The 20,594-nt window shown below is 39.0% G+C and overlaps 1 protein-coding gene across 3 annotated transcripts in view; it reads left to right on the top strand.

Annotated features, from left to right (window-relative positions):
• Positions 1-20,594, top strand: part of Plcb1 (phospholipase C beta 1) — a 725,927-nt gene that overhangs the window by 597,826 nt on the left and 107,507 nt on the right. For all 3 annotated transcript variants that reach the window (XM_074074371.1, XM_074074370.1, XM_020160494.2), the window contains exons 24-26: positions 9,584-9,716; positions 11,957-12,010; positions 15,403-15,622. In XM_074074371.1, coding sequence (XP_073930472.1) covers positions 9,584-9,716; positions 11,957-12,010; positions 15,403-15,622 — 407 coding nt within the window. The remainder of the gene's footprint in view (positions 1-9,583; positions 9,717-11,956; positions 12,011-15,402; positions 15,623-20,594) is intronic.

The raw sequence follows: 20,594 nt of genomic DNA, 5'->3' as shown, positions 1-20,594 counted from the left end.
GCTCCACAACTCCTGTTTAATGTGCAGATCAGCGCATTGTAAAAAAAAAAAAAATCCTGATCCTGATTCAGTAGGTCTGGGAGTGAGGCAAGCTGAGACTAAGCATCTCTAAGCCCCCAGGGAATGGATACTGGTTATCTGTGGAGCACACTAACGCTATACTAAAATTGCAATTTTCTGGTAACCTGTAGCAAAGACTGGTCCTTCATTCATCCTCCTGTCCTCCCTAGCAGGTTACCTGAGGGAGCATAAAGCCCCTACCTTAAATAGTAAGATCCTTTGTACTTGATATTATCAGAACTTGGTCTTCAGTAAGTTGGAGATACATATATTTATATATATCTCCAAGTTCTATGTGATTGCCTTGTGCATTACCTGAGAAAAACCCATATCCACCAACTCAAAACTTCCAGGTTACAAAAGCTGTACCCATTCACTAAACATTCATTTCCAAACTTGGGAAACTTGTGATCTATGACAGAGTAGCTGTTGCTCCAGACATCACCTGGCCTTTAAGACCAAAACTTTTGTTCATAAGAATTTCCAATCCCTTCTGTGTGTTCATTATATAAGTGAAGGTGTGTGAGTGATCTTTGCATATTAATGTCAGAAAGGAAATTTATTTGATAATAATGAAATTCCATTTATTCCAAGGCACTATTTTTTTACAAAGTAAGATTTATGTTTTTGAGTGGACTGATTTGTATTTAAGTGTATCTAAAACAGTTTGGCAATATTTTCTAATTCTGTGTATGGGTCTTGGGCATCTTCAGTGGGATCTGATTATTTAAATAATGATGTGAATTTCACCAATAAAATAACAGCCAAAAATTCCAGGATGATACTTTCATAAGGTCACAGTGTTTGACACAATAAAGCCTCAGGTACCATTTAATTTCTCCAAGATAGATGCTAGATATTTCCTCCATAATTTAAGAGCATGGAACTAAAAGGTGACATTTGTGCTAATTTTGGAGTCTCTTTAAATGAAATCTTTTCTTCTCAAACTTAACTCCTCATGTAATAAATTAGTAAAATGTCAACTTATGGAAAAATAGTTTATAAAAATACCTTTAGACAAAGAATAAAGTAAGAAGAGAACATTCACATTTTAGGACATGGCCTTTAAAAGCAACACCACCTTCCAAATAGTGGTGCAGTTGTACTGTACAGCTTTTGCATTTCTATGCCACTGGTCCCAGCCAGGACAAAGTTAGTAATCCCCATTTTTAAAAGAGGAAATGATTGCTCCTACCTGTACAGTGACTTGTCTCATATCTGTGATGAATAAATTGAAGAACTAAGGTTCTTTTAATAAGATAACAAGAAAAGACTATGTGTTGATATAAGTTGAAATGGGTCAGTGATTGGTTCAGTTCAACACCTTTTACAAATCTCTATATCATTTTTTAAAAATTCAATGGATTATAAAGAGGGAATTTGGGTTCATCTGCCTAAAATGAAGATGAATTTAGGACTCTCAGCTAATGATGAAGTTTTCCATTGAGCTCTACAGCAGAACTTCTCAACTTTGAATGTGCAAACAAATCACCTGAGGATCTTGTCACAGTGCAGATTCAGACTTAATGAGTTTGGCATAGGTCAGAAAGTTAAGTGCTTCTTACAAACTTCCAGGTGCTGCTGGTGCTGCTGTCCATAGATCACACTTTGAGTAGTAAGGGTCTCAGACTTTAGCAGCTATCAGAACCAACTAGATGGCTTCTTACAACACAGATTGATGGGCCCCATTCCCAGAGCTTCTGATTCAGTAGGTTTGGAGTGAAACCAGTGATGCCACTGTTGGTCCAGGGATGACACATTAAAGGTCACTGCTTTGGAGCCCTGCATCTGTCTTTCCTGAATGCAAGACTCTCCTCCAGATACAGCCCATTAATTCTATTCACTCTAAAATATCAACCTAGTCACAAAACCTGGGAAGAGCCTAAGAAAATCTCGCTTCCTGGGAATTGTCCAAAATTTGTTCTGTGAGTATCTTACTATTGTCTTTGCAAAATGATTTGTCTTGGTTAATTTCAAAGATACAGTCCCACAGGATGAATGTAAATAGTGTTAGATCTTCTTTCTCTTTGGGAGAGGAATTCATGATTTCTTCATAACTGCAAACAGTTCCTTACTTCTGATTTCATTGGAAGCTATATCAAAACATTTCTAATAAAGTTAGTAGGAACTTTAATAAACACTTGGCCCTCGGTATCTGTGGGTTCCACATCTGTGAATTCAACCAACTGTGGATTGAAAGTATGTTTTTAAAAAGTGCATCTATACTGAACATGCAGACTTTTTTCTTGTCATTATTCCAAAACAGTATAGTATAACAACTATTAACATAGCATTTTCATTGCATTGTGTATTATGAGCAATGTGGAGATGATTGAAAGTGTACAGGAGCGTGTGTGTGGATTATATGTAATTATTACACCCATTTTATGTAAGGCCTGTGTTCTTTCACCTTTTAATCATTTCTTAAGTAGCCTGCTGTGACTATGAGTCAAATGTGGACTCTTTAACTTCAGACAACTGAACGAATCAACAAGTTCTTCTTTCTTTCTGTTCACTGATGTATTCAATCATTCAAAAATATTGTTCCTATTTGAACATTATATTTAGTTTAATTAGTTTCATGACTGTCATTAAAAGTATATCTATTAATTATATACAAGCAGGAAAATAAATGTGGATTTATTCTTTTATTCATTCACTCAACAAAGGATTTTTTTTTCTCTTCAGGATTTTATTTTTTTTTATTGTTTTATTATTCATATGTGCATACAAGGCTTGGGTCATTTCTCCCCCCTGCCCCCACCCCCTTCCTTACCACCCACTCCGCCCCCTTCTTCTCCCTCCCACCCCCTCAATACCCAGCAGAAACTATTTTGCCCTTATTTCTAATTTTGTTGAAGAGAGAGTACAAGCAATAATAGGAAGGAACAAGGGTTTTTGCTGGTTGAGATAAGGATAGCTATACAGGGAGTTGACTCACATTAATTTCCTGTGCGTGTGTGTTACCTTCTAGGTTAATTCTTTTTGATCTAACCTTTCCTCTAGATCCTGGTCCCCTTTTCCTATTGACCTCAGTTGCTTTTAAGGTATCTGCTTTAGTTTCTCTGTGTTAAGGGCAACAAATGCTAGCTAATTTTTTAGGTGTCTTACCTATCCTCACCCCTCCCTTGTGTGCTCTCACTTTTATCATGTGCTCAAAGTCCAATCCCCTTCAACAAAGGATTTTTTTTTTCATTTTTCTTTTATTATTCATATGTGCATACAAGGATTGGTTCATTTCACCCCACTGCCCCCACCCCCTCCCTTACCACCCACTCCGCCCCCTCCCTCTCCCCTCCCCAATACCCAGCAGAAACTATTTTGCCCTTATTTCTAATTTTTCAACAAAGGATTTTTAACTCAACTATGTAAGCCACTGTCTTGGGCAGTACGTAACGAGTCAAACTGTCCGTCACTCTGCTGGGCATTATGATATAAAATGATGAGAAATATCAGATGCTTCTCAGAGAACTTACAATCTGGAAAATGAAACTGACAGTAATAAAATTTAATACATCTCCACGCAAACTTTCAGCTTTCAACAGAGAGATCCACGTAACTGCTGATGATTTAGACATATGATGACAAAGCCCACTTTACTAAGAATTGATTGGACTCGTGTTTCAATTATTGCTGAAAGTATTTACTGGACATTAATTGCAAAAATGCCAAAACCATTTTATTCATTAACTATGCATTAAAAAATTTAAAAACTGAAGGTCAGCTATTTAAAGTTTTTTTCTAACTCAACCTGATAGACACTTCAAAAACTTTCAAACATACACAAGTGTTGAAACTATTGTAATGAATACTCACATATTGATTGTATGGATTCCATATTCAATTTTGATACTCTCACTTTATTGCTTATAAATATCTCTGTCCATTTATCAATACATCCTATTACAAACATCAATGTACTTTATTTACTCTTAAGCACTTGATGTTGAATGAGACATCAAAACACGGTTTTCAGAAATGATTCTGAATTTCTTAGAAATTTGAGTTAGATATGTTACCTAATTTCTTTCATCTAATAGAAATTTAAGGTACAAATTTCATGCATTTTGGGAAAGCTCTTTCTTGAGAGAAAGACCAGCTCTAATAAAGCCAAAAATAACTTCTGTCCATATTTGTCCCGATGAATGAATCTCTGCATCATGAAATTACGAGTCTCCCATAATATTCTGGAAAACCTGATGACCTTTCCCCTTACCTTTTTGATATCTAAATTAAGATATTGTCATCCTAACCAGCTCCATGGAAGGTACTAAATTTTTTAGGTAACTTAGGAAAAGTCAACAGCACCTGTAATACCTTAACCACTCACCTTGTATTTGAAACACACTTTCCTTACTATTTAAACATTCAAAAAAATTCTAAATACCTATTCAATGAAAATCTAATCAGCATATCATATGACTTGCCTTCCTTTTATAAAAATTATAAAAATGATTCTTAAGTTATCCTTTTAGTAATTAATATTCATTACATTTTCAAGAAACTTCTGTTCATTTTCAGACTAGAAAAGGTATAAATTCTTTTTATAAACTTAATTTTTAGGTCAATTTTGCATGTTTTGAAGAAAAATATATTGCAATAATTCCATTTGGCCACTAGAGGGCAGAGCCTTACTTCTGCTGTGATTCCCTCAGCTTTTTTGCTTTCCTAGAAACAGCAAAATCTTCTAAGCAGCTGAAGTCCTATCTTCTCAACCTTCTTTCCTTGAGATTTGTTTAACTGGATTCTAGGGAGTCTTTAAATTAAATTGATAAAAAATTTCTGGTCCTTTTCTTTCTATCATAATTTCCAGTACTCTGCAAAAGAATTTCATTTGTTTTTATTATTATTATTATTATTATTTGGTGGGACTGGGGTTTGAACTCATGGCTTCACACTTGCAAAGCAGGCACTTTATTGCAGTCCATTTTGCTCTTGTTATTTTGGGGATGGAGTCTTGTAAACTATTTATCCAGGCTGGCCTTGAACCTCCCTCAGCTTCCCAAGAAGCTGGGATTATAGGCATGAGCCACCAGCACCCAGTGATTTTGTGTTTATTTAACTGAAATTCATAAAAGCAAATGTTTGGAGGCCAGGTGTGGTGGTCATGCTTATAATCCCAAGTACCAGGGAGGCAAAGATTAGAAGAATCTGAGTTTGAGGCCAACCCTGGCAAAAAGTTAGCAATACCCCATCTCAATAAGCAAGCCACCATGGTGATACACAGCTATGATCCCAGCTATGTGGGAGGCATAGGTAGGAGGATCACAATTGGAGGCCTGTCCTAGGCAAAAAACACAAGAGCATACCCAAAAAATAATACCAAATAAAAAGTACTAGGGGTGTGACTACAGTCATAAAGAGTGTTTGCCTAGCAAGCACCAAGCCCTGAGTTTAAACCCTAGTACTGCCAAAAAAAAAAAAAAATTAATGTCTGGGAAATGCCTGGAGGAAAATAAGTCACAAGTGTTGACTTTTGCTTATTCTTTTGAGTGGGACAAGGATTTGATTTTTTAATTTTGGCTCACATATTCATCTGGTAGGTATTGTGTAATATTTCAGTCATCAGCATATCTTCATTTACTTGCTCTTGTATTTAACCTTTTTGGTTGATTTAACATTTTATGTATGAATGCCTTTTCCATGCAACAGAAGTAAACTGCTTGAAAGTTATGTTCACATTTATATGTCTTTGTATCTCAGCAGCAAGTTGTTTCTATTATAGAATACAGAATAACAGCTGTTCTAAAAGTTTAGATTTCAGCCAGGCATTGGTGGCTCACACCTGTAATCCTAGCAACTCAGGAAGCAGAGATCAGGAGGATCTTGGTTTGGAAAATAATTCATGGGACCCTATTTTGAAAAAACCCATCATAAAAAAAGGGCTGGTAGAGTGGCTCAAGGCGTAGGCTCTGAACACAAACCCCAATACCACACACACACACACACAAAATTAGACTTCAGTCTATAACAACCATTCAAATACCAGTTCTGCTGTCACCCCTGTGACCTCTGGCAAGTCCTTGTAAAGACTTTCAATAACACCTTTGATTTCTTTGCTTTGTAATGATTCTGAGAATGAAGCCCAGCGGACTAAGCACAACAGTGTCCTGAACACAGTAAGGTGGTGCTGCTTCTATTATTGATTTCCACTGGGTACACATAGTCAGTACACAGAGCCCTTATCAAAAACATTAGCCCCACTCTCATATACATGCCATCATTCACCAAACTAACATACAACATCTGTCTCTAGAAAAATCACAGAGGCCTTGGCAAGAGTGCAGCTATACGAGGACCCCAAATTCCTTAGCCCAGTATTAATGGCCTCCTTCTCTCAACATGTGTTTGGACACTGGTGAGGTAGGGAATGGAGAGCTACAAACCAGTTGGCCTCTGGTCCCTGGTATTTTCAGCATCCCTATCCCTTCAGCATTCTAAGGACTCATTGTTCACCGACAGTCCCAGATCCCAGGAAAACTGCTCCTCCGAGCAGACAGTATGGATGGGCAGCTTCTGACTGACATGCTCTCTGAAGAGGTGTTTTGTTTGCTCTTTGGTATTTTGAAATTGAGAGTTCACAGAAAAAGTTCATTTTACAGCTTTTCCCAAAACCTAGGCAGCAAGAGGCTGAAATGGAGCAGCAGTTGCCCCATTTTAAAGAGCACTCTCTCCAGCTCTCGGACTGGCCTTGCGTTTCCCTGTCGAGTTAAATCTCGCCCAATTCACTGGTCCCCATCATTCCCATTAATTGTATATTAATGTTGGGTTGAATGTTGCCCCTGCTTTGCAATGCAGCCTACCTTGCCTGGAGTCATGTCCAGGTGGGACCCCAAGGCTCAGCATTTCTTCAAAGCCTACCTCAATGTCCAGCAGCCACCCTTGGTGACCCCTTCATCCTCTGTTGTAACCATAAAGCATTTGTCTATGTTTACTCAACATTTACGTGCTTTTTGACAGATGTCTTTGAATTTATCCACTATGTCAGCTTTTGGAAAGGAGAGCTTGTCTCCCTGTGCTCTATAAGCACACATTTTCTTTTTCCTTCAACCTGACTCATAAAATGGTTGCAACCCTGGTGCCAAGCTAAAATAAGCTTTCTGGATCCATTTTTGAATATGCCTCCAGCCTTATACCCCAAGACATTAACTCTAGCTGCCAAAAAGAAGCCAGTCATTATTGTATTCCCAGATGTGGGCTTCCCATCACCTCTATTCTTCCCTCCATCTTCCTTTTCTCTGTTCTTCTCAGGGCTAATTCAGCCAGCTGTCACCTTAGGAAGAATCTGGCTCATTCTCCAGATTCTGGACTGGATATGGAGGCGGGAGGTCAGATGCCAATGGAATAGGTGTGCTTCCTTCCTTCCCTGTTTGCAAAGCAGCTACATATAGTAACCTCAGCTGAGGGTCTAGAAGCTTTGCCCCTACTGTGCTCAAGCCAGAGAACCAGGCCCAATGGTTGACTTTGTTAGTAATCAGTGTTTGCTCTCATACTCCCTTTGCTTCCATTCCACCTGTGCAATGTAAATGCATCTCCTTCATGAATTTCATAGCCAACCATCTATGACTTTTCAGACTTCTGAAGGTCCTCCTAGACCCCAATTGCCTACTGGAGTCAGGCAGTTAAAACGTAAGTGAGTAAGGAGAGACTTCTCTGGAAAGGAGCAGAAACTACTCAGTTGTAAGCCCAATTTGGTTGTGCAGGCCCAATGTTTCCAAGTGTGATTTTTCAAGAGAAGCAAGCAATCCATCTTCTAAATAACAAAATCACATTCATTGAAAATTCAGAAATACTGGATGAGTCAAAGAAAACACTTTCCTTACACTGCCTTTGGACCAGGAGCCTCTTGTTTGCAGTGCCTTGATGAACTGTGAATGCACAATCCTTCTCCTTAGTTTATGCTTCTTGGAAGAATTTTCCTGATGAATGTAACTGTATCTGATGAATGTGACGGTACCAGATATCACCCACCAGAAATGGCCATTTTTTAAAAGACAACATTTTACCATAGTGAACTATAGAGCCTTCCTAGGTTACTCGTTTAGGTTCCTATTCTACTTAATGTCCAGCCTCTGGTACCAGGGCTCATGTCTTCCACCTTGATACTGCCAGCACTGAACAGGCCTGGTAAATTAACAGGGGTCATTCATTAACTTAAGTTCTGCCATTGAGTAAAGCAATTTGGTACACTTGTGTGAAAGATGCTTTGAGGGATGAATTAAAGCCACTTGTGGTGTCAGGCATGGTAGCACACACCTCTAATCTCAGCACTCAGGAGGTAGAAGCAGAGCATTATGAGATTGAGGCCAGCCTTGGCTACCAAGCCTAGTCCACACAATAAGACCCTGTTCTAAAAAATCTTAAAGAAAGGGAAAAGAGAAAGAAAGTCACTTGTGACAGTCAGGGTTACTATTTTCATTTTCATCTTAGCTTTTATAACAGTATCAATCCACTATTGGTAATTACTTGCAAAAATGGCACAATGTTGGGCTCCAAATGATTTCTGGAAAATATATTTCCTAACATATTTTATATATGTGCTACAAAACAGAGCATTGAGATAAACCCATTGTCAACAAAACCTGCTCTGGGCTTGGAACGCAGTTCTACTAAGAAGCTGCAGATGATTTAGAGTGTCGAAAAGCATCATTGAACGAGCATGTAATTACTGAGGCAGTTATTTTGCAAAGATTGCATTTATCAACAAACATTTATTAAATGTTGACTGTGAATAGCATCTGTGGTAATATGTTGGAGTGAGTGGAGTGGAGAGTTCATAGGTTTTCATGCATTTATTATTATTCATTAGTAGTGTTTCACAAACTTAACATTTTATATATTATATTTATTTACTTAACCCCCACACATTTACTGTGTGCCAGAAAGTAGTCTAAGGCCTTTCTAAAGATTGCCTTTATAAAGATTAACTTATTTGATCCTCTAAGAAACCTTATAAGATAGACATTATTATGGTCTCCAATACACACACATCCTCAGCTACAAAGATAAGGAAAGGGAGCACAGAGAGTATATGGCTTGCCCAGTGTCACATTGCACAACGTTTAAGAATTGTGATATAGCTGGGCATGTGGTACATGGCTGTAATCTCAGCTACTCTGGAGGCCTTTATATAATTATAAATTATATAAATTAATTATATAAGCTAGTGTGACTAAAATTGTACAAATTTTCACAAGTGTCTTCATGATCCTCCACTTGTACGAAGTTTGCTACTTGTATATTTGCTAAAAGCTAATCACGTGATCACATCCAGAGGCAGTACAAGGGCACTACCAAAGGGCACAGACAGGTTGAAGTTAAAATCCAGGACTTTCATACAGTCATTCTACCACAACGTGATTCAACACTATGTTGCAACATATCTTGCTTTCCAGACATTTTCAAATTTGATATTTCAGACTCTGAATGAATTGAGAAAATGCCGTAACAGCCTTGTTGGGTTAGGAAGGCAATGAAAGAACAATAAGAAATGTGGAAAATGAAAGGATCTTTATGATTTTAGGTTGATCTTGGTGAAACACCCTCAGAGGCTCCAAGTGAAACCAGGACAACCCCAACAGAAAATGGGGTGAATCACACTACGTCCCTGGCACCCAAGCCACCCTCTCAGGCTCTGCACAGCCAACCAGCTCCAGGTAAATAAGGGGGAAAGAGACTTAAAGTGCTGTGCATCTCTGATGTTGGCAAAATCATCAAGAAAGGAAAGCAGCATGGACTTGTGTGATAGGCGTGAATGGATGGATGGATGAAAGCCAAGAGGATTCCTAAGTATTCATCCCATTCCACTGACAACACAGAACTCACCCTGGCTTCTTGTGTTGGTACTTAGTGGTGAATTATGATCCATCTTTCTTCTGGCAGGGTTTGTGAGGAGTTCTTCAAGTAATTTATAAACAACTATGTTTTAGAAGCATGTTCTTAGTCTTATTTCATTAAGTCTGTGCCAGCAGCTCCTTCCCCTCTTACCCTGAATTACTTTTCAATAACCTTAAGCATCTCCCATGTGCTATGCACTCTTCTGGGCCCTTCACATGAGTTAATTCATTTTACCTTCACTCCAAGCCTCTGAAGGTGGATTCTATCATTGTCCCAGTTGTGCAGATGAATAAATTTAAGGGTGACAAAGTACTTCCTGAGGACATCATAGCTAGTGCAGAATGAAGTCAGGTCAATCACAGCTCCTATGATACTAAAACTTGCTTTTAGCTTCTAGACTCCAACCAGCTATGCTACGTCTCCTTTCCCAGAAAAATGTTTTGATTTCTATGCAGCTCACTTTGATATTTAATCTTACACTAATTTATGTAATCATCTCCTGTGTGTGTCCTACTTCTCTCAATAAATGATAGAATTCCTAGGGTGACTGCAGCTTGATGCTTTCTCTGTATATCACACAGTGTGAGGAATAGAATATACTTGATAACTTTTAGTTGGATTGTTTGATAAAGTAAATAAAAGGAAAAAGAATTTCCTTCCATGAAAGTGTGACTTCCTGTCCCTTTCTTTGTCATAGAAGGGCATGGCAATAATGAGATTCAGTTTTTTTTTTTTTTGAGGTAGAAGGGTATTTCTCTAGTGGGGGAAGGTGATATTTTAGCAAGAACAAATTCTATTTAATTTATATCAGACATGCATGACCTGATACTGTTTTTAAGAAGGTTCTTGAAATCAGTAATTATAAAATTATACACAAAAAGTATTATTTGCAAATAAAGATTATTAAATATCAGCTGCAAACTTATCAAGCACTTCTGAAATAAAAATAAATCAGGTAAATATATGAATAAACATTGTGCTTCTGGGAGAAAAAGAAAATTTAGCATTTTAGCATCAGATTTTTAAAGTGATATTTCAGAATAATTTGACTCACAGAATCATTTTTAAAATGGCAGTGAACAAATGGCAAAAATTCTGCCCTTCCTCTAAAGTTAGCATCTGGCAAGATTCTGGCTCAACTTTCAAACCAGGAAATTAACCCTGACACTACGCTCGGAGCTGAAGAGCAGACCTTGTTTGAACTTCACGGGTTTTCCACTACATGTCCTTTCACTGTTCCACATTCCCTCTCAGGACCCCACACCGCACTTATTTGTCATGTCCCCTCAGGCTCCTTTAATCTCTGATGGCTTGAATCCTTTGAGGAGTCCTGGCTGTTATTTTGCACAACGTCCCTCAGTGTGAGTTGCTTGATGTCTTCTCATGATAAAGTTGAGGCTCTTCATATTTTGATGTTTTGATACCGTGCCTTTCTCAGTGTGTCCTGTCAGACGTTCGCAATGTTGATGTATCCCCTCATGGTGATGTCAGGGAACTATGTGAAGGTGGTTTCCCCACTGAAAGTTGTGATTCTTTTTCTCACTCTTAGATGTCTTGGGAGACATACCTTGAAACTACACAAGTATCCTGTTTCTCTTGATACTTTGCCCTCTGATTTTGACATTCACCAATGGTTCTTGCCTGCAATAATTATTACTGTTTGGTGGTCAGCTTTTGATTTTTAAAAGATCGCTTGTCATTCCTGATTTGGTCAAAAGGTGGCAGTAGCATTACTTAAGCGGAAAGCCATTTAGGATATCCTTTTTCTCACTATCTACAGGGGAATACATATCATCTCCTATTTAATTAGGATTATCTCAATATTACAAATGAAGAAATTTTAGGACAATTTTGGTATAAATTCCTTCTCAAAATATGTCATTCTGTATAAAGAGACTTAGAATTAAGGACCAAACTTTTTGTTTGTTTGTTCTCAATGGTGGGATAGATCCAAGAGCCTCATACATGAGCTGTTCCCCCAGCCTTGAACATTTCTTTTAATGGAAAGAATAAATTTAAGACATTAAAGAAGGCTATTCATTTTACCTTTTTATTGCAGGTTCTGTAAAGGCACCTGCCAAAACAGAAGATCTTATTCAAAGTGTCTTAACAGGTAAATATTACCCTTTTCCCCTTCTGGAATTTGGCAGCTGAACATTACACAGTGTAAGGATTTAGTAGAAAGGAGATTTTCATCTGCGTCTGAAAAATAAGTCATAATATTAATGCATGCAGAAGAATCTGCATACATTTAGCCCTAGTTCATGCCACATTATATAATGTAATCTCAGAGAAATAACTGCGGTTGGTAGATAGAACCCTACTGGCTAAAAATAATTGTTTCAGAAGATAGCTATTTTAGAATTAAAGAACAGTTTCCTGCTGGAAATACAACTTAACATACGGGAATGCATAGTTTCCTAAAGTGCTGACAATAAATATTATTTTATTTTTTAAATATTTTGGTGTTTTGAGTCAGAGTTTTGCTATGTAACCAGGCTGCCCTGGAACTGATGATCCTCCTGACTCAGCCTCCCCAAGTGCTGGAATACAGATGTGTACCACCACACCCAGCTAATAAACCATACTTTATATATGCAGAATAGGGTTTGTTTGTGACTTTAAAATGCACAATATTTAAGAACTGTGATATAGCTGGGCGTGGTGGTACATGCCTGTAATCCTAGGTACTCTAGAGGCATTTATGTTGGTTAATTATATAAACTAGTGTGACTAAAATTAGTACAAGTTTTCTTCAATACAATTGTCACTCATTATGTAGTGAAGTCTTAACATTCTTTAAAAAACTTGGCCCAATACGTAACAGAAATGCACACACATGCTTACCAAGACTGTCACCATTATTAAGAGCCAAATGTCAACAACCCAAATGTTCATCAATGATAAAATAGATAAATAAATCATGCTGTATTCACAGGATAGAATAGGATACAGGTACAGGGATAAACTACAATCACACCCAACATGGATAAAACTCACAAGCATACTGCTGAGAAAAACTTTATGCCAGCATAAAATTCCAGGACAGGCAAAGCTAATTCCAAGACCAAGACTTGGATTATAACTGCTGGGGGCAGGAACCAAAAAGAAGGTGTCTGGGTGCTAGCAACATTTTGATTCTCACCTGGGTGTTGGCTATTGATACATGTTAACTTTCTGAAAAGTTGCGGGGCTAGATGTTTATGATATATGTACTTGTATACATGCATTTGTATTTCACAAAGTATATAGAAAAATTACTTGGGGAATGTACTAAAAGAAAATAAAAAACAGTTCCATGGGAAACAATACAACTTTGACATATAGAACAAAAGACTAATGTTCCCAATGTTATTTAAAATTACATAAATGCTTAGACAAAAGGCAGTGGTGTGCAACAACGCCTTTTGGGTGATATTTGTGTCTTTATATGAATGCACATTACCTTTACACTTAGGAACATATTGTAAGGAATAGCCTTTTACTATAGACTTTTTTTTTTTTTTTTTTTTGGCTATACTGGGATTTGAACTCAGGGGCTCTACTGCTTGAGCCACACCTCCACATCTTTTTGTTCTGGTTATTTTTGAGTTAGGTTATCATTTTTTTGCCTATGCTTACCAGGACCATGATTCTCCTATTTATGCTTCTGGCAGTAGCTGGGATGATAGGTACACACCACCACACCCAGCTTTTTTTTGTTGAGATGAGATTTTGCAAATTTTTCACTGGGCTTACCTGGAGCCCTGATCCTTTGGTCTCAGCCTCCCATGTACCTGAGATGACAAGGACACAGCACCAGCACCTGGCCCCTTTAATTATAGACTTTTTGAAAGATAATTTTTCAGGTGGATTTCTTTTTATCATAGGCTAGAAGATTTGGAATCCCATTCCACATTGCCCACACAGCAATGAACTAGTACTGAAAACTAGTTTTAAAGAAGTAAGGTTGAGTCAGTTACCAAAACTGTAGGAAATCTTTAGGATTATTAATTCTTAATGTAATAACTTATTATGCAACCATAATGAGTCAGTTTGGGCCTGAGGGAAACCATTAAATAAATGTACCTGGTTTTCGCCATGTTTTTTTTTTTCTCAAAAAGGAAAAAAAAACCAATTTAATGTCAAGATAATAGACACATTATAAGGGGAAAAACATATTTCAATTGCTTAAAGATGATAGTATTTAGGAGCATAAATTATTATTGTGATTTCACTGTTTATCCACTAGACATATCATTTTCTATTCACTTCCTTTGCTATTCATGGCATATATTATTTCAGAACATCTTGACAGCTCTAAATATTTATGGTAACATTTTTTTGTTCCCAGAAGCAGAAAGTTCAGATCAAAGAATGGAAACATGTGAACTCTGACTTAATCTGGGTTCAAATAAATGGTAGCTCACAGAAGTTAAGACACCATCAATTGAAAGCCACACCACTGTTCACGTATTCCTAAGAATGAACAGCTCTAAGAAACTGTGATACCCGACTGACTGTAAGATTGTAAGATGCATCTTCATTTCAGAAATGCATATTGTAGAATTGATGAACTACGTTTGTGCAGTAAAGAATGTTTAGGGTCAGGCCATGTCACATTAAATGTTTCCTTACCATTGAATAAAATGCTGTCACCTAGGCTGTCACCAACCCTTTTGATGGTTTTGTGCAAATGAGATTAAAGGATCTTCCCTTAAGGCACTTTGCTGCCATATACTGTTGAGATTAATGTACAAACCTACCATGTCTTTACTGTGAATGGCATTCCTCAGAGATGACACTGTGGAATATGCATAATTATTTACAAAGCCTCTATAGGCACAGTGCTCAAAACTATTAAGCACTTTCCATGAATTCTTTTATGTATCATCATAGCAACCCTATAAAGTAGTAGAAGTGTTATAATCCTTAAAGCAGCTGCTATTGGTGCCCTGCGCAGATTTCCTGTACATCTGATGCACCTGCTCATGGCTTCTCCTTCTCTGCAAAAGTGACCTCAGCCAAAAGGAAGACCCTTTCAGAAGGTTATGCTTCCCCATTGGCTGTCTCCAATATGCAAGAAGCTGACCTTCTTGCATCACAAGGATACTGGCCCTTACTGCAATTCACACGACAGGGTTCCTCGGGGGTCAGGAGGAAACCAGGCTCCCAATGACACACATCCTTACTCAGAGAATGCCCCTGCCCAACTTCCTTCCTGGAGGCCCCCCAGTAAATCACATGCACCTGAATGCCCATCTTGGACTCTGCTTCTAGGGGACCAAAACTTTAATAAAAATATATAGGCAAATGAAGAAATTGAATCTCTGAGAAGTTCAGAAACACAGTTGAAAAGTTAACATAGAGCATAGAGCCAGACCAGAACCCAGACATACTGGACACCAAAACTCTGCTTTTAAGCTGCAGTTGGCCAAGATGTTGCTCACTAAGTAGGTCACAGCATCTCTTCATCTGGGCTTTCAGTTCTTCCTATTCCTTATCTCTTATGCTCACTTGTTGCAGAAGTGGAAGCACAGACTATTGAAGAGCTTAAACAACAGAAATCATTTGTGAAACTTCAAAAGAAGCACTACAAAGAAATGAAAGACCTGGTTAAGAGACACCACAAGAAAACCACGGACCTGATCAAAGAACACACTACAAAGTATAATGAAATTCAGAACGACTACTTGAGAAGGCGGGCAACTTTGGAAAAGACTGCCAAAAAGGACAGCAAGAAAAAGTGAGTTGACTGAGTACTTGTCTGTGTTATAGTATGAAGGAAGAAAGTCATTTCCATGGACTGTCAATGTTTTATGATGTGTTATGCCATATTTTTGAACCTACACCATTACAAGAAGGAAAGTCTCCCAACCCTCTCCATTCTCTATGGCTCTTGAGTCACTTTTAGCTCACTTTTGCTTGTGGGTTGAATTTACTAACTTTCCTTTTTTTTTTTTTTTTTTTTTATGTTTTAAAGCCTGTTGCACGGGCTGGTCTTGAGCAACTCCTCTTTTGCTGCCCTGTCTGAAACCCATAATTTCTTACTCAGGTGACACCTATGTGTGGACCTGGGGTCCCTACATCCCCGTTTACCCAAACACTGACAAACAGAAGTGTCCCTCGTGCGTTTATCAAACTAATATTTATTGAATGCGTTGTGCCTTGGGAACAACGGCACACATTTTTCACTCTCAAATATCTAACGTGATAATGCAGGGAAGATGAACAAAAAGGAATAAATAATTATACAACATAATTTTAGATTATGATGAGGACTATCAAAGGAAGAAATAAATAGGATAATGTGATAAAGAATAACTAGAGATAGGAGAGCCATTTTGACATGGAATGAGGTGACTCATAAAAGTCATAATTAACTATGTAAAGAAGGAGGGAGAATTATGCCAGGCTGAAGAAACAGCAAGAGTAAAGACCTGGCAATAGCCATTTTTCAGATTGTGTGACAAAATACCTAAAGCAGAAAGGGTTTATTTGGGCTCACAGTTTCAGAGATCTCAGTGCGTAGTCCTTAGCTCTGGGCCCATGGTGAGGCAGAACATCATCGTACCAAGAAGCAGAGTATAAGGAAGGGACTGGGGATCAGGTATTACCTTCAAAGACATTCCCCACTGCCCTCCTTCCTCCAACTAGGCTCCACCTCTGAAAGTTTCTATAGACTCCCAAAATAGTGTCACCAGCTAAGGAAACAAAGCATTCAACACATGAACTTGTGGGGTACATATCATATTCAAACCATAACATTCTTCCTGTGGCTCCCAGAGGCTCATGGCCATCTCCTAAGGCAAAATGCATTCAGTCCATCTCCAAGAGTCCCAACAATCTTAACAGTTCCAACATCATTCAGAAGTCCAAATTCAAAGTCTCCTCTGAGACTAAAGGCAAACTCATAGCTGTGAGCCCCTTTAGAAAAAGTTATGTACTCCCAAGATACAATTATACAAAGTAAACATTCCCATTATGAAATGGAGGAACAGGAAAACAGCCAAGGAAGGATCAGACCAAAGCAAGACTGAAACTCAGCAGGGAAAATATTAGGTCCTATAGCTCTATGTCTGTCATCCGGAACACATAGTATTATGATGTGAGCTCCCAAAAGCTTGGGCAGCTTTGCTCCTATGGGGTTGCCTTTTGCAGCCCACATGACTTCTCTTCTGGAATGTCATCATTCATTCCCTGTGGGCTTTCCTCAGCAGATGTTCCATGTTCCTGACATCTCCAACACCCTGAAGTCTCCACGCTGCTAGCATTTACCCTCACCACTTCACACATTGCCTTTTCAGGAGCTGCTTACAGATATGCTAACCCTGCCACAAATTGCCTGGCCTCCAGGACCTTCTTTTAAAATCTGGTTGGAAGACTCCATGACCCCATAACTTGAATTCTGCATGCCTATAAAAGTAATACAATTGGTGTCAATGTCTGTCAACAGCTGGAATAGTAGCTGGCTCCTTCCTTGGACCAAGGCTGTACTCTGGAAGACATCCCTAAGTGGCACTGTGGCCACTAGCATGTGACTCCCTAGCATGTTCTCTCAAAGCGAAGTCTTTCAAATGAGTTAAAACCTTTAAATCCTTGATCCTGTATTGGGTGAGAACTGACCAGTTTCTGTCTTGGTACAAAGAACTTTGTCTCTTTTTAATGATGCCAATCTCTAACAACCACACCAACTTGTCTACAACTTTAAACTTCTCCTCTTTTAGCCAAGCAGCACATTTTTTCAAATCTTTCCACATTGCTTTTTGCTACCAATTTTCACTGTAAACCTGCCTAAAAGAAGCCAGCAATCACCATACCACAGCCTAAATGCTATGCTGCCTTCCTCTTTCAAATTAATTAGTCCATTACTTGTAAATTCAGCCTCACTCAAAGTCTCTGGACATGGATGGGGGGAGTGGCTCAACTGGTAAAGTGCATGCCACATGCCTAGCAAGTGTGAGGCCTTGAGTTGAAACCCCAGTATTGCAAAAAAAAGAAAAATAAAGTCTCAGGATATGGACAAAATGCAAACAAAGTCTTTGCCAGAATATAACACAAATGGCCTATAGTCTCATTCCCAATATGGTCTTCATTTCCACCTGAAGCCTCAAGAGCACAGACTGTACTATCTGCATGTCTATCAGCATTCTGTTCTTCTGAACTCCTACCAGAATAGCCCATTAATCTCTGCTTACAGCATGTTGGGACCTGCCAAGTCCACTTCTCCAAAGTCACCCACATTCTTCCTACAAACCAGTTCTAAAGATTTAAGAAACACATGGTTACATTTCATCACAGCAATGACCCTACATCTTTGGTGCCAATTTTCTCTTAGTTTTCTCATCATTGAGGCAAAATACCTGACAGAAACAGCATAAAGGAGGAAGGATTTATTTGGGCTCACACTTTCGGAGATTTCAGTTCATAGTCCTTGACTCTTTTGATCCTGGTTCTCTTTTGACCCTGGGTTGTGAGACAGAATACTATGGCGTGTGATCATGTGGAGGAGGTTTTCACTTCATGGTGAACAGGAAGCAGAGCACAAGAAAGGAACTGGGGCCCAGGTATTGCTCTCAAAGTGACCTCCTTCCTCTAATAAGCCCCACCTCTTAACATTTCCAGAGCTTCCCAAACTAGTGCCACCAGCTGAAGACCAAACATTCAATACAAGAGCCTGTGGGGGGACTGCTTATATTTAAACTACAGCAGGCCCTGAAGCAGGAAAAAAGGCACTTGTTCCAGGAACAGTAAAGTTGGCAAATGGGTGAAACATGGTAAACTAAGAAGTCAGAGAAATAGGAGGAAGGATCAGTCATCTTACTGAATTCTTTAGCATGTGACAGTTCAAAATTTATGTAAGAGCAATAACAATTCACTGAAGAAGAAATTAGGTGGAATTGATTTGGTCTAATTAATATTCTCAGGAAATAATTCTAGAGAAGGTGGACCCTTGAGCTGGGCTTCTCAAATAGATACAGGAGTCACCGGAAATCTTGTCAGATGCAGGTTCTGACTCAGCAGATCCAAGATGGGATCTAAGCAGCACCAAGTGATGCTGATGCCTCGGGTCCTGGATGATACTGACAGTGAGGACCAAAACTCAGAGAAGGTACAAGGTGACCAGTGGAACACTTTCTCATGAGTTCAGCTGAGTGATGATGATGCTTGGTCTAGGGTGATTGGGGCAGAAGTGAAGAGGATGAATTTTTGTGTGTGTGTGTGACAGGGTCTCACTATGTAGCTGAGGCTGGCTTGGAACTTGCAATACTCCTACATCTGCTTCCAAATTGCTAAGATTAGAAGTGTAGGCCACTATGGCCAGCTTGATTTTTTTTTTTTAAAAAGGGAGCCTAGGATATAGGATCAGAAACCTGGAGCAGAAAAGAAATCTACTTGTATGGCTGTATAATTCTCAGTTGTCCTTGTGGAGAATGAAACTCATGTTGTCACCCTAAGCCAAATCTGTTCGTGGCACTTGCTTGTTTAGACTAGACCAGTGCATCTCAAATTTTAGGATGTATGAGAATCAGTGGGAGAGCCACTTACACACAGACTCCTGGGCCTCAAGTCCAGAGGGTCTGACTCAGGGGCCTAGGATGGGTTCTGAGCATCTGCATTTCTAAATAAGCTCCCAGGGTTTGCTGATGCTGCTGATCCATAGACTTCCCACTGGTGGCCTTACTCAAGAATCCTTCAAAGGCATTCCAGAAAGTGCAGGGTGACCTTCTTTGGCTTAGTTCTGCCTGCCTCTATGGCCTCATTCCACAGTGCCCCTCATAAAACCTGCAGCTCCTGCTTAGATCCCAAGATGAACAGAGAAGTTAGGATTCTCCATGGTCATGCACTCTTCCTTAATTACAAGTCTCTTGCATGACATCTACCTCTAAACTCAGCAAAGGCCTGCTGCCAATGTCAGAGCCTAAGCTTTCTGATAGTTGATTTCCAGATGGATTTTAGAACAACACTTGCTCTCAGAAGTCCACATTGGGTGGCTAGCCACAACTTATCCCCGTACTTCCTGGATACAACGTCTGACTGACAACTCAGATTCCTCCTTTGGATCCTGGTGAGAAGCTATGTCCAAACTTGGCTTAGCCCCTTTATTGAATGTCAAGGATATTCTAAAGATACATGTTGTATCAGTTTTCTAGGACTGCTGTACAAAGATGCTATAAAATGGCAGAAATTTGTAGTCTCCCAATTCTGGAGGCTAGGAGTTTAAAATACAAGTGCCATTGGGGCACCTACTCTGAAAGGTCTAGGGGAGGAATCTTTCCTTGTCTCTTCTAGGTTTTGGTTGAGGCAGGCAATCCTTGGCATACCTTAACTTATAAACTCATCACTCCAGTCTTATCTTTAGTGTCACAAGTGTACCTGCCCAAATTTCCTCTTTTAAGGACATCAGTCACTAGATTAGAGCCCACACTAATCCACTACTACTTGATCATAGCTATTACATTTGCAACAAGCAGTTGTCCAAAGAAGGTAATAAGCACTGGTTCTAGGAATGACATGTAAACCAAGGGGACACCATTCAACTCAGAACACGTACTAAGCACTTATATGCACCATTCCATGTATTTCCTATAGCATGAACAGCTCCTGTGTGAAGTAGGTTCAGGTATCACCTACTCTGAGCAAGCTAAGCTCAGTAAGCCTGCCCTCAGACAAGGCTACAGTCGCAGTAGCCTTGAACTTCAGCACAGTGCTTCACA

Source organism: Castor canadensis, chromosome 5, assembly GCF_047511655.1.
Source record: "Castor canadensis chromosome 5, mCasCan1.hap1v2, whole genome shotgun sequence".
Taxonomy (NCBI): Eukaryota; Metazoa; Chordata; class Mammalia; order Rodentia; family Castoridae; genus Castor; species Castor canadensis.
The sequence above is the reverse complement of the archived record's forward strand: the minus strand, read 5'-3'. Positions and strand labels throughout refer to the sequence as shown.